General features: G+C 32.6%; 1 protein-coding gene across 3 annotated transcripts; it reads right to left on the reverse strand.

Annotated features, from left to right (window-relative positions):
- Positions 1-50: 50 nt before the first annotated feature.
- Positions 51-13,311, reverse strand: LOC141455596 (endoplasmic reticulum transmembrane helix translocase). Of its 3 annotated transcripts, none has more exons than XM_074130760.1 (21): positions 12,880-13,311; positions 10,378-10,467; positions 10,097-10,281; positions 9,223-9,451; positions 8,991-9,144; positions 8,646-8,798; positions 8,031-8,213; positions 7,799-7,936; positions 7,091-7,211; positions 6,846-7,003; positions 6,136-6,311; positions 5,230-5,466; positions 4,932-5,138; positions 4,654-4,843; positions 3,041-3,174; positions 2,828-2,966; positions 1,845-2,041; positions 888-1,030; positions 667-784; positions 442-585; positions 51-260 (listed from the first exon to the last, which is right to left on the reverse strand). In XM_074130760.1, exons 1-21 carry the CDS (start codon positions 13,132-13,134, stop codon positions 147-149), a joined length of 3,465 nt encoding a protein of 1,154 aa, XP_073986861.1. In that variant the 5' UTR covers positions 13,135-13,311; the 3' UTR covers positions 51-146. The 3 variants fall into 3 exon arrangements, with proteins under 3 accessions (XP_073986861.1, XP_073986862.1, XP_073986863.1); XM_074130761.1 differs by lacking the exon at positions 12,880-13,311 and adding an exon at positions 12,364-12,774; XM_074130762.1 differs by lacking the exon at positions 12,880-13,311 and adding an exon at positions 12,062-12,080.
- Positions 13,312-14,804: the final 1,493 nt, after the last annotated feature.

The raw sequence follows: 14,804 nt of genomic DNA on the forward strand, positions 1-14,804 counted from the left end.
ACCTACTGTTGTATAATTCAACAGTAGGTGATAAAGAAAAGAAAAAGAAATCTGAGGCAGAAACATTGTTTTTTCACATACTTTCAGTTTGGTTTTTTTCTTTCGTTATAAACTTAGATTAATTTTGTTTTCAGTTTTGAAATACATCATTTACTTCTAATCTTCAGCTGACCTTCTCCGCAGATAAAAAGACACACCCTATCAACTAGATATGAAAAAAAGAAATCCGCACACAGTACTAGCAGTAAAACCGTCCGGAACTGAAACAAACAAAATTAGAAAATAAAATACAATCCTTTAAATGTATGATATGTATTACAACAACAATAAATTTATTATATTTTTAGCACAATAGTTCTTTATTATATCCTTTAATTATAGATAATTAGGAAAGTATTGTGATCAAATCAAATTTCCAATTTTCAAGAATAAATAACTTGCCTCAGGATCGAATTCTACTATTTCAAACTGATGTGCAAAATCTGGAATAATCCCTAAAGCCAGGGCAAATATGGCTCCAGTAGAACCAACGACGCTGTACATTAATAGTCTGTTTTCGTACAAACTTTCCATAAAAGGATGACCCTAAAATAAAAATAAAAAACAGTGAAAAAAACAAATATAAACTTGGAAAGTTCATCTAAAATGTTTAATATTTATGATTACCCTATAATTTATAGCAAAAGTAGAAACTTGAAGTGCCATGGATATTATATAGACAGTACTATTAAGTAGACTTGGTTCAAATTCTATTTCTTCATCAGGATCCGTAGGTTTTTTAGGCCTGAAATAGGTACAATTGTCTAATTAATAACTTATTACGACTATAGCCTAATTCTTAAGTTAGAATTTGCATTATCTGAAACTAGATATTCAAATCTACTTACTCATCTGGAGAGCTTTGTTTCGCTTGTTGGACTAGGAAAATCAAACAGCAAAAGTGTACAGCAAACTGTAGTAAAACGGTCAATACAGAATAGATATTGAATATGTTTGGAAGAGGCCTCTGTTTGGATAATACCTTTAATGGCTGAAAATGTTTGAAAATTAAAACACATAGAAATAGTTATTTAACCTCTTTATAAAATAATTGTCGAAGGAATTAACACTAGAAATTTTCAAGATATGAAAAATTAGTACCTAATATGTCTGAATAGCGAGGGACCTGAGGCCTAATAAGGGCTCTTACACCCACGTCCTGAGGCTCTCCCAAGAAAAAAAACAATTATAACAGCTTTCGTACAGAAATATTCTCACGATGAGTACCATTTCGTGAGATTCTTGAGCTCCAAATCATTAAAACATTCTTTTAGTTAAAAAAAATGTGACGTTCACATATATATTAAACCGACTTAGTGAAATAAAATATGCGAATCTTTCGAAGGATCGTAATAGGATCTTATGAAGGAGCTTAAAAAGAAGGAAAAAACTAGCAGATCTAAGCTCTGGTACGACCTTCCAGGGTTGAGGCAGGCGCAGATTTGCCTAGGCAATCATAGAAGATCTAAGGTTGGTTCAGGAATTAGTAAAATTATGCAGCACCTGCTGACAAGTTTTCTCACGAGATATTGCTGACTCGAAAGACACCCGAAGAAGCTAGGCTTGGGAGCATGACGGCTATTGCAGATTCTATGGGAAAATGGAGCAGACTTCAATTCACCTCCTGATGGAATGAAGCAATGAATGTGAAGCCTTGTATTCGAATGAATAACTTTGAGATTTCTTCAAGTTGAGGAAAAGATGATTTAAATAAGTGCAGTGAGTAACCGCTTCTTCATATCCCACAACATTCTAAGCGACCTTTGTAAAAAGAGATTTTAGTTTGAAACAAAAAAAAGACTTACTTTAGATCTTGAGATGAAAAGAAAGCACATAGCTAAGAGTAGTCCTTGTAAAGTAGCCTGCATATCACTAAATCTTATCCCATCTAAATACAATACTGATTGGCTGTACGCAAGTATCAAAGCATTTAGTGCTAAGATTTTGAACATCTGCAGTGTGGTAACTAAGGTGCATCTTCCTTGTTTGATAACGTGACAAACTAAAAAACAAGAAATTTTCACATTTTCTAAAATATTTCAAATAAAAGTTCTAGATTATATGTATATATAAAATTAAATTTAAAAGTTCAACTTAGAAATCGTTTTTTTAAGAAAAACATGCAAAAAACAGAAAGATTAATTCATGATTTGGAAATTACGTTCAACATTTGATTCTTATATCTATATATGTAGATGGCAAGACAGTACAATATACAAAAATGAAATTAAAGAAGGAAGGCTAACTTTTTAAGGAGGGAGTAGCGTTCCCATCTCCCAGAAGTACCCGTAATTGAATTTTCCTGAAGAAACGTTTCAAATTAAAGTTATAGTTCGTGTCTATTTAAAATTTGAGCACTCAGTTGAAAGAAAACGAAGAAGCCATTTTTATTTTTTCAGAAAATCTTAAAAAAATGAATGAATGTAGTAATATCTGCAGTTGATCGATTTGATCAAAACCTAATTGTGGCATACTCTAGAGGTATCTAAATGAAATAGCAAATTGAATTATTTGCAATTTTTCATTTTTGAGTTACTAAGGATACAGATATATATTACACACACATACCACTTTCTAAAAAACACTTTTTCGGACTCGGGGGAACCTCATTATTTCTGGTGAAAGTCAAAATCGGAAATCCACACGATTATGAGTAAGAAGAAGTAAAAAGAGCGCAATAAAATTACTGAGACGTTAAAAAGCAAATATCTTTTTTAATTCTCATTCCCAAAACTGATACTGCGAACACAATAAAAAAAAGTAGTTTAAGAAAAAATAAAAAACTTACTACACTGAATGGACGACCGTTTACTTGTGAATGGAGCCGCTATACTAGCATCTCCAAGTTTAACAATCTGCGCTTGTTCACTTTCTTCTATTTCTTTCAACAATTTCTGTATCTTTTCATGAGTAGCGTTAATGGTATTCTAGAGAGAAGGATATTTAAATAAAAAGTAATTAATTAAGTCAATAATTTTAAAGAAACCAAAATCTTACTTACAGCTTTCTGATCATTGCTAATACCTCTTTGAGGATTAGCTAACTTTTCCGTCAGTGATTTAATTTTTTCTCTATCTTTTTCTATTTTCCTCCGATCCAACTTTGATTCTGGTGCGTTGGCAAGAATAGCCACACCTACATAAAAAAAAAAAAAAATCTGTTGTGAAATCTCATTTTAACTTTTTCTTATTCTCGAATGCACCAATTTTCTTCTAACAACAATAATTGAAAATATGATTAGGTCTGCAGGGCTGGATAATACCTTAAATTTTAATAGTCGTATCACGCATATTTACTATAATCCTGACTGGTTTCTAGGACGTACATCCATCACTGAATGATCCAACTGTGATAATGGATGAAAGTCAAACCGGTCAGGGATACAAATAAACGTGCGTGCAACGAGTGATAAAATAAAAAACAATATTCATATTTAATTGTTACGAACACATTAAAGGTTGTACCAATATTACGCTGTAAAGTTACAGAAAATACCAAAACGTATAAGGGATGACCAAGTACCCAAGAAATATGTCTTTTAAGGCATTCGAGAGAAAAGAAACAGGCAGGCCAACATCCAAGCGGGAGAGACGGCTATAGAAATGGATGCGTCGTCATGATGGTTACTGGCGTTGGATTGAGAATAGTGGGACAAGTTCCTGAAGGAAGCTAAGGCTTCAGTTGGGTTTTAGCGCCAGCTGTGTACGTGTGCTCTCTACCTTATCATCATTAAATAGGCCATACGATCCTTTAAGGGCACTAGGCCTCCTCAATTACTTCCTGATTTGGGCACAAGTTCACCTCTTTATTTATGCTCAGGGTTTTTCAGATCGGATTCTACATCATCCAGTCTTACAAAACACAGTATTTCTCTAAGTTTTTACTTCCCGGCATCCAGTACAACAACTACTTGGGATTCTAGAACTTGAATCATTAAACAAGACGACTTTGCTACCAGATCTGGCTCAGCTTTTAATCGCCTCCCACCTTCAGGGAACTTTAACAAGGGAAAAATAGATCTTAGGATTTAAGAAAAATGCAGTAATTACAATCCTTCCTTAACAGAAGTAAATCGAAGTGTAATTGTTTCATCTAAGATTTGTGTCCTTATAATTTTTTTTTTTTTTATCTGGCGCATCGACGTCTGTGGCCATTAGCGCCTGCTACACATTTTCTTTTCTTATTCAAAGGCCACTAGAGCTGGGAAGGTACCCTATTGTCCTATCAGGCTGCCACACACATATCTTGCTCAGCAAGGCAGGGTGGAGCCTAGGCAAACGGAAGCAGACCGCGCTCCCCTCTTACATCATCGGTCTAGCCGACGTGGGGGAATGCGGTTTCGCCGATGGTACCATCCCTTGTGTTCACAAGTTGACATTTTCTAAAATACATGCATTTAAAAGTACTTTGGGTTTTGCTTTAACAATTATAAACATGTGTGTAAGACTTATATAGTAGTATATGACATATGTAACAACGACTTAATCTAGTTCATGTATATAGTCTATCCTAAGGAGGCTATTTCGTAGAATCTAACTCAAGTGTGCAGTACTTTTAACAAATGTTCCTGCACACTCTCTTATAAATAAATAAAACTAAATTCAATATACATACCACAATCTGCATGTTTCAGAGCCCCGACATCATTGGTACCATCGCCGCACATCAAAGTTGTAAAACCTAACGCCTTTAATCTAACGATAACATATTCCTTTTGTTTCGGTGCTACTCGAGCAAATACGGACACATGTGGCAGAATAGCCAACAATAGTTTCTTATGTTTTTCATTCAAGTAAGAAAGTGCCTATAAAGTAAAGCAAATAAAAATTATTTGTATAGTTCGTTATCAATGAATATTTTGTGAAAACGGAAATTAATTTTCGACTACTTACTTCACCAGTGATACATAAATCGTGTTTACCGACCAGACTTCTGTAATCATAATCAACAGGATATTCTGTTGTTTGTTCAATATCTTCCCAGACCCATTCAGTACCTTTATCCGTTAAAATTAGTACTCCACCAGATTTTCTAGTAAATCTAAGTTCTTTGGCAACATGACAAGCTGTAAGTGGATTGTCACCAGTTATCATCATTACCTAAAAAGTTTAAGAAAAAGTTTAATTAATATTTATTTATTTAATTTTTACTGAAAGATTTAAACAAAATCATGAATGTAATACAACTTACAATATGTGAGGCATTAATTATTTCCTTGATAACTATTTTAGAATCATTTTTTAAAGGACATGATATAATTATGAATCCAACAAATTGTAATTTACTTTCAACTTCTTCACGTGTAAGTTCTCTTAATTCTTGATGTGAAAGCCGTCCTAGGGTTCTCCAACCTAAGGCTAATACTCGAGCGCCTCTTCTAGAAAGACTTAGATAGACTTTCTCATAACATGCTGGTACTTCATTAAACTGTATGCAAATCAATTAAGAAAAGAAAAAAGTTATTATCACTTTGTATCAATTTTTTTCAATAAATAATAATTAATTAATTTCATTCTAAAAGTGTTGCATTATTTTATAAAATTCGATCCACATCCAAATCCGCATGAATAATGACATAACAGGCTGAAAAATCTCTTTCTTGTTTGGGAAAGAAAAGTGCTGCGGAAAATTTATTGCCCGCTAGTGGAATCGGGGAAAGCGAGTTTCGCACAAATAAGGACATTGTGAATAAAATAAAAAAACAACCAAGATGAGATAGTTGGCCCACGTTGAAAGAATGCCAGAAGTCCCAGAAAGATAATGTAAGGCAAGTCTGGAGGTTAAAGGAACATCTATACTTTCCTGGCTGCTGTTGTCGAGGATGATCTTAGCAAGACGGGCGTGGGATGATTGTAAAATATATCGCAACATTGCCGCGAGTTGCTTCAGATTGTTGGCGAGGCCTAAATCCCTCAAGGATTGTAGTAGCAATCATGAAGAATTGAATTTTGTTTTAATATACGTATTATGATCATGCATTACAATAAATTAGCCTTTAGAAAGTACCATTAACCATCATCTCCTTAAGTGTTCTTAATTACATTTTCCTGGAAAATTTGTTAAAGAAAGTGCCACTATTAAGAAATAAAACCCCACCATTGCTTTGAGAGTTTCTGGAGCTCCTTTAACCGTGGCAATGTATGTTGTTTCTGATGTACCAGGTACAGTGTAGCCGGCAATCACTGACATTCTTTTCAATGCAGAAGAGAAGTGATGCCTGATGAATATCTTTAAACCTGGAGCTTTTCCCTTTTTTGGTATAACAGCGTCTCCTAGGAAAGAAACAAAAAATGTGATTAATTTTATTTCCTCAAGAATAATTTTTGGGACTCCGCTTTAGAAGAAATTGATTTTACAGTGAAGTTCATAAGCCTAGCTTAACCGTCAAGTGTTAATTGGCATTGCTTCCAGTATACAGAATAGAATATAAATTATTTTACATAAGTAAAAGTGCATCACATATTCTGACTGTTTAAAGCAACAAAACCACCTCGATGATTTATAAATCGTCTGTGGGAGTCCAGTTGTCGGAAATATGTTTTTATTTACATGATATACATTTTTTCTCCAAAAATTCCAAAAAATAAAATAAAACAAAAAAGAAACAAAACAAAAGTAGAGAACACTGTAATTTCCAGTGAACATCGTCTGTTACAGGAGATGAATCAGAAAGAGTGAAAGTTGGATAGACATAGAATAACGAAAGAGTTAGGACAAATGAGAAATCAGTTATGTTAGAGAAGTCAGAGGAAATTTACAGTTTCCTGGAGAAGATTTTTTGAACTAGGATGTCAAATTAGAAATACCTTTTGTGAGATTCCAATCGATTGCCAAAAGTGTGGCTTTCTCTAGAGGGTCGCCAACAATACCGTCATCAAGTTGGGCTAGACTGTGACAGGTTGCTAAAACTTGAATGCTTTCATGCGGTACATCAGTTAGAGCAGTAACTTCTTGAGGTTTATTACTGAATGAACAAAATTTCAATAGTTGAAATTCATTACAAAGATGAATAAAATGTTTACAAAAGCATAACAAAAAATTTAAAACCTACCCAACACCCGCAATTCCTTCAACAACTAGATCATCACTCGTTAACGTTCCAGTTTTATCAAAACAACAGATCTCAACTTTACCAGCAAAAGGTATCCTAAAAGGTTCCGTGCAATAGACCGCTGAAATGGTATAATTAAAATTATTATTATCAAAATAAATACATTTAAGTTTATACATGCCCTACGAAAAGCAGTCAACTTCAACCAGAGAAAATAGTTTCGTACTCCACTAAAACCCCCTGACAAACCTGAATGAACAGGTTTCGAGAGTTACGGCAAATACTGGCCAGAAAACATAACATTCTCCAATATGTTTCAGCTATAAAAGACAATAACATAATATGATTGTACGGATGCGAAGTTTGGGAGTTCTATCAAAAGCTTCAAATATGTACCGTATAGAAAATTTCCATTCACCATTCTATGGTATCAAACCACACTCTACACTCTTGACTTACACATTACCGAGATAACTAAAGAACAGAAAGTTCCATGACACACTAATACCATATATCACAACAATCCTCACATCACAGAATGAAGCACACATTCACTCTAAGAAAAAGAAGAGGCCCTCTACCTTGTAGACTGAATAAGATCAAGCCGAACCTAAGAGTGTTATCTTGGATAATTTCTCTATTCTGCTCTTAGTTCTCAGCGGTAATAATGACTGTATTCTAAATTGAAAAAAAAATGATATATATTACCTAGTTTTGATAAAGATATTAATGAAGTATTTACTGCTAAGGACAGTTCAATTGGTAGTTCTGGTGGAACGACTGAAGTCAGAATCAACGTACACTCCAAAAACAATTTGTATTTATTTCTTAAAGGATCAGCAGAACCTGAAAATTAAAAATTATTCTTAAGATTGCGCAATTTAAACAAGGTAAATAACTATAATAAAATATTGACATAAACATAAACATTTATTATTACCTTTGATCCACACATAAACAGCTGCTGCTACTGCAAATATTAATAAAAATAAAATAAAGCCAAAAGTCTCAAGATTATTGGCAGTAACTCTTTTAACCCCATATAATATAGTCCTCAACAATTTCCCTTGAGAAGTATTGAAACCGGTTCTTAGCACATAAGCTACACAACCATTGTCTTGGGCTGTAATAAAAATAATAAATTTGTAATGTGAGCCCGCATCCAACGAGCTTCCATATTTTCAATTCATCCTCTTAAGTCTAAACACTAAAACAATTCAAATGGCACTTTTTTTGAAAGACATAATTCAGGAGACACGATTGTTCTGCGGTAAAATAGTAAAAAAGTCAAAATTTTGATCAGCATAAGTGAATCTTCTCGAATCATAATAAATAATTAAAATTACAAATTAACTCAAGAATTAAACTAAAAATAAATAACAAAATAAAGCCTGGGTTCGAACCTCAGCTAGAAATGCTCATTTCTTAGAAACCCTGAAGAAACATTCAATCTCTAGAATTTACAGTTTCAAAAATTTACATGACGCAATATTTCCAAGCTCACAGTTTCAAAAAAAAAAAAAAAAAAAAAAAAAAAAAAAGAAATGGAATATACCTCTTAAACCAGAAGACGTTTTGCTAGGCGGAGTATGCTGAACTACTTTAGTGCCACCAAAAAGAACATGAAGTTTTCCTGGCCCATCAATATCTAATTGAATATGATTATCTAAATTTTCTATAGGCTCCTTCATTTGTGGTACAGACTCACCTGTAAAAGTTTTAAATTTAAATTTGGGTCACTAGGTTCATGTTAAGCATTAAATTTAAAGCGCAATAAAGATATTAAGGAAAGGATGACCGCTCCCAATAAACGAGAAAGATAAGCATGCTTGGGAGATGCTTTAAACAACATTGAAAAGTTCGGGACATATTTAGTTCATTGCATTAATAAAGCATTCACCTGTAAGCATACTCTCATCAACAATGCAAGGGCCTCTAAGTAACAGTATATCACAAGGAACTAAATTTTCATTTTGAGATCTGGTAATAGATACTATATCACCTGGAATTAATTGGTCTGTCATAATTGACCTCCATCTTCTATTTCTATAAACCTAGACAAGTAGATTTCCTTGAAATACTGTTTGAAAACAAAATAATAATAGCATAAAAGAAATTTGAAATTAATTAACCTGTATTGAATAAGGCTTATTTCCCATTTTACGAATTTCGGCCATATTTTTGAGCTGTTGTTTAACTAATGTGCATTCAAATAATATTAGCATAAAGAGAGTAAAAATTGAATAATACCAGTATTTCTCTAGGCACCATAGACCAACACAAAATACCTGAAATACAAAAAAGGGAGCAGTTGCCCTTTCTTTGAATAGTTCCATAAATTCTGGCACGGACATGTCCAGGCTGGAAAAAATAAATAAAAGTGTAAATAAAATATTGTATCAAATATTGAGAGAATTTATTTACTTTACAAGTAATTTTTCAATAAAACTGAAAATCACCTTCATAACAAAGTGATATTAATTCCTTTTTTGTGAAATTTAAAAAGAAAAAAAGAAGTATAATTTTTACTTTAAGTGGTTGTTCGTTGCGTTAAAGATCAATCTCTAACTATTGGACAATGATCATATCAAAACGTGAAGGGCGCTAGTAAAGATCTGCATTAATTGCCCCTCAAGTATATTTTACAAATAAATAAAATTTATGCGCTTACAGTTATTTCAACCAAGTTAAAGAAAATCGTTTCTGATTAAGATTCAAAGGGAGAATGCGAACAAAATGTACGTTTTTAGATTCCTGTGTTTGTCTTTCTTATTTTCAGCTAAAATATACATGAAGTAAAGAACATTTTCCAAAAGCCACTTTATGATGGGGAAACTGGGGCACCTAACAACATGAGTTTACGGAGAAAACTAAAAAATAGAAAATGTGCTCGAATAATTTGGAAAATTTACTCTTCCTTGGATCAAGGACAAAGTAGCTAGGCTGCAATCTCAGCAGCTACCATCTAAAAATGTTAATTTAATTTTTTAGACTTATCAAACTCACATGTTTTTGCCATATTTTGTTTCAGCTTTATTAAGTTCAGTTTCATCTTGATAGCCTTTCCACTGCATGTATTCACCATATTGTAAATTGACTGGAAATTCTAAACCACGAAATTGCTTTTTTTCTTCACTCCATACATATTTAGTTTTTTGAAAAAGAAACCATTCTGCTGTATCTCCTATTTCCTGTTTTTTAGACAGTAATCAAAAAATATATAATTATTATGGGAAAAATAATATTCATAATTTTTTTTAAAAAAAAGGAAATTATTCAATACAAACCACTGGATGATGTAAAGTAACAAGTTCGGAGGATCCGTTATGCTCTGTCGGTATAACTTTAACGAGTTCAGCATCTTGTGGATTGTTAGTCTGCAATTTTAATAAAAACACATACTAAATTGTTAAAATACATTTCTGAGTGATCATTGCAATACATTTTACATTGCACAGAAAATTTTGGATATGGCATTTCAGGATAAGTAAAAAGAAATCAAAGAAAAGATCATAATGAATATTTTATAAGGAACCATTACTTCAAGAAATGGGTCAGTAAGCGATAGGTTACAAAATAGCGAGTAAAATCGCTTGCGCATTGCCATACAGATTTTGAAAAAGGCTTAATGGCTTGCTTACTTTTATTTTTCTTTATTGTATCATACCAAAAGTCCAATAATTTGTCCACCTCAAGAACCAGATATTATGGCATTCTATCCAGATAATTCTTGTACAGCGCCTTTCATTTGATCTCTATCCTCCAGTTTACTACTTTATTACAATTCCTCTAAACAGTTGGCTGTTTAAAAGGCTTCTCATATAAGTTCATCATTTTCACATTAAAGTCAACTTAATTTACTTATAACCTACACAATTCATTTTAATATAATAATTGTTAATCCATATTATGATGGATTCTTCTTCCTCCTTATTTTCATTTACTCCAAAAAAAAAAAATCTGCCCTAAAAAGTAGAGACTTCAAATCACAATGTCCAATAATTCGGTTAGAGTGGAATAAGGCGCCATATTTGACTAACCAATCCCACCTACTCGAACAGAAAACCACTTTTTCAGGCGAGCTGCGAACTACTATAACAAAGATTAGCAAAAACGTCTTGAAAAACACAGATACACCCTTTAAGAGGAATCACCAAATTTCCATCCATTCTGGAACCATCCGTTACAACAGATAATTGTTGAGTTTTATTCCAAGAAGAATCTAAAGATTACTTCACCACTCAAGTCAATACTATCTAATTCTTTCTTGTAAGTGGCCATAATATCCCTTGTCTACCTTGTCTTTTTGAACTCATATTCTTTCTGATTCTCTCTTTTCTTACTTTCTTGCCACAACCCATTCTTTCTCTCAAGTATCTTCTCTGGAGTCCATTGCTTTTACCCTTATCTGGCCTAATTTTCTTGAAGAACAACCGATCTCTCAACATTTTCTTAAAAAACACAAAATCATAAAAAAAAAAATTAATAAAACTCGATGTAAATTAAATTAAACATATCTTGGTAGGCAGTGAATACAAGCCAAGGTAGCTCAATTTTCTTCAAATAAATCACGATATTGATATCACCTAACCTAATATGTCTGGTATATGGCAGTACATAAGACAAGAAAGAATATACGTTATACAACCAATTGTAAAATCGAGTACGTGAAATTCATTTCATGCACCTGTAAGTGTAACTAAATCTGATTTGTGTAAGAGGAAAGAACTTGTCATAAAGAAAATGCATCCACTCATTCAGAATGGCTAATGAAATTTTAATTGGTAGCTGCAAAATACCCTATAAAAAATTATACGATATCATAAATTGTGAGATCGAAGAACACTTAAGAAAAATAGGTCAGACTTTACATAAAAGTTTAATTTATATTTATTAGTTTACTATTGGTTTTAATTCAAATTTGAGTTAACTGATACGAATATTCATCAAGAAAAGTTACATAACATTTACCAATTAGAAAAATTAAATAATCTCTCCGGGCTGGCTTTCCCTGACCTTTAACTTTCTCTAATGTAGAACACTGCAAAATAACAAAACCAGAAAGGTCAATTCTTAAATTTGTCCCCCTTTTTTCTATTAAATAAATAAACAAAAAATTCTGATCAATTTTTAGGGCTTTTACATTAAAGTGAGGTCTACTGAACATAAAACGCCCACGATGTATGTTAAATTAAGTGATATTAAGTGGAAGATATGATGTTTTAGTATAATTTAGTTTAAGAATAATTACACATATGCACATTTATACTGACCTTTGTGATAAATGAGTTACACACAAGTCAAATTCAAATTTAACATCTGGTTTATATTTTAAGAAGGTTCGCCTTTTGTTTTTAATGAATTTATCGGCTTTCTATATGCATTTAGAACAATCATTTTAATAAAGGCCTTAAAACACGGAAAATTCGTGATGTTCAATCACGTACGAAAACTAAGATAACTTTTTGGCCTACAAAATGACAGTTTCAGCTTTATACCCTAACATCTTTAAATAAGTATTCTGGCACGAATTACATGTTAACTGAACTAGAAGCAGGGCAGCAAAAAATCATGACCTGGCAAAATGAAGCAGATTTCTTTTTTCAAATTTGACGCTTCAACACTGTTAATTATTCTACATAACCTCTCATAATTAAATTCTTTACATGAGCTTAATACCAATTTACGTAAATATGGACAAGTTTCTTATCAGAAACGTGTCAACAAATGAGAGGTTATAACCTGAACACATATGTTTTTTTTCTATTGTAATGTTACTAATTACTCACCTTTTTACATGTTAAAAAACTTTGTACATGTACCGACCAATAGCAGCATAGACAACTTAATATCTGTACCACAGCAATTCCAGCCGTACCGACGAAACCAGCTTCAGAAAATTCATCAATACCATAAACAAATAGCCAACAGTAAAACCACCCCAAATAGGGGAATATAAATGGAAAAATTGTTCCATGGAAAATAATAGGCCTAAGTTTGTGTAAAGATACACTTTGCACGAGATCGTCAATCCGTGGAACCATTTTACTTTCTTTTTTTTAAAAAAAAAAGTCTCTGTTACACCATTAACATAATAGCACACGTACTCTTCCCAGTTCACCGAAAACAAAATATAACAGTATGGGTTGGTTAAGTTTATAGTTGAGAGTAAGTTCACTGCAGCGCTGTAGTAGCTTCTCCTCCATTAGGACCACTTTTTTTAAAACAAGTTCATATAACTACCACTAACACAATTTTAACAAAATAAAACAAAACACTATACATTACTTTATTTTTGATTTAACTTTAATTATGCTAAACAAATCCTTGAATGTGTTATCGTTTTGTGGACTGTCCACCCAAAATGACCCATTAAATGTTTTATTTCTCTTCAATTCCGTCGACACATTTTCATATTCGTAGATACACTGTGAAGAAATAATAAAATGTGAAAAAATAGTAATAAGTTAATTTTTAAAATAAAATTTACTATAATAAACTATGGTTTTACTAAGCCCATTCGTATACAAATGCTTAAAAACCAAATAAGTAGGCGTTTTCTCTTAAGATCGCGGGCAGTTGCCATCGGGAATGCTAGATGGTTTACCTCTGCCTTAACTACCAATGAACATATGTGTCGCTTCCCGGGCGTAATTAATTACCTTCCCAACTCAAACCCAAAAGGTAACTAGGCCTGTAAGTGAATAGATTTCTTTCGTTCCCATTTTTTGGTAAGAGTAAGATGATTTGAGGAATCTCACCAGGTCTTCATTCCGTTGTCTCAGAGACTGGGACTCGCCTATTGTCAGATAGGAACACTCTTTTTCCCTCAATATCGGCACAAATTTAGGTTCAAGCATCCAAGTAAATGAAAACGCCTTCTGAATGGATAAGAAAGGCTCAGAAAAAAATACAAATATATTATGCAACTATAAATCCTATAGGAAGATTTGCAAAGGAGGCTGCAAACTAAATTAAAGGAGAACTCTGTGAGCCAGGGGCTGAGGAAAACAGCGGAAAATCTGATGATCCGCATCCCACCCAACTTGTACTTGTGGAGAAGTTATATAATAATGCATTATCCAAAGGGCGACACGAATTTAAAATTAAATTACATGCCACATAATTATCTACTTTTATTTTTTACAGTTTTAAAAGCAATAAATCAATAAAAAATACCCATCTAATTATAAAATAAGAAAAATACTCACGTGTCTACAAGCTTCCCCACAACATTTTTGTTTTAGAAAATGATTATATCTTGTCCAAATTTTAGCAGCAGTCACTGGATCGTTATATGTAAAATAACCTTTGCTGATGGCCTCTTGATGGGCATTATGAATGGCTAATTCTTCTTCTGAAAGTGTTTTTAAATCTAACTTCGATTCTTTTAGTTTTTCTTGACGCCAAAATTTTGTACGTTTTTCAGCATATTCTTTTGGTACTGTACAACAAAAACGAGCTGTAAATATTCTTTTAGGAACTAAGTACCAATTCATGGCTTAAATTTTCTTAAATGATCATATGTTTTATCAAAATGTAAATAATATTGACAATATATGTAAATACAGGGTGACCAGAGTTATATGCTCCACCCACTTTTTTTTTAAACAGCGGAAAATTTCGAAAAAATAAAAAACACGTTTTTAATCATTTTTAGTCCAGTTTCTTTTCAGTGATTGACCCATTTTTTTAAACCCCAATATCTCGAAGA

Source organism: Rhodnius prolixus, unplaced genomic scaffold (genome assembly GCF_049639745.1).
Source record: "Rhodnius prolixus isolate KJV_2025 unplaced genomic scaffold, Rpr scaffold_4, whole genome shotgun sequence".
NCBI classification, from domain to species: domain Eukaryota; kingdom Metazoa; phylum Arthropoda; class Insecta; order Hemiptera; family Reduviidae; genus Rhodnius; species Rhodnius prolixus.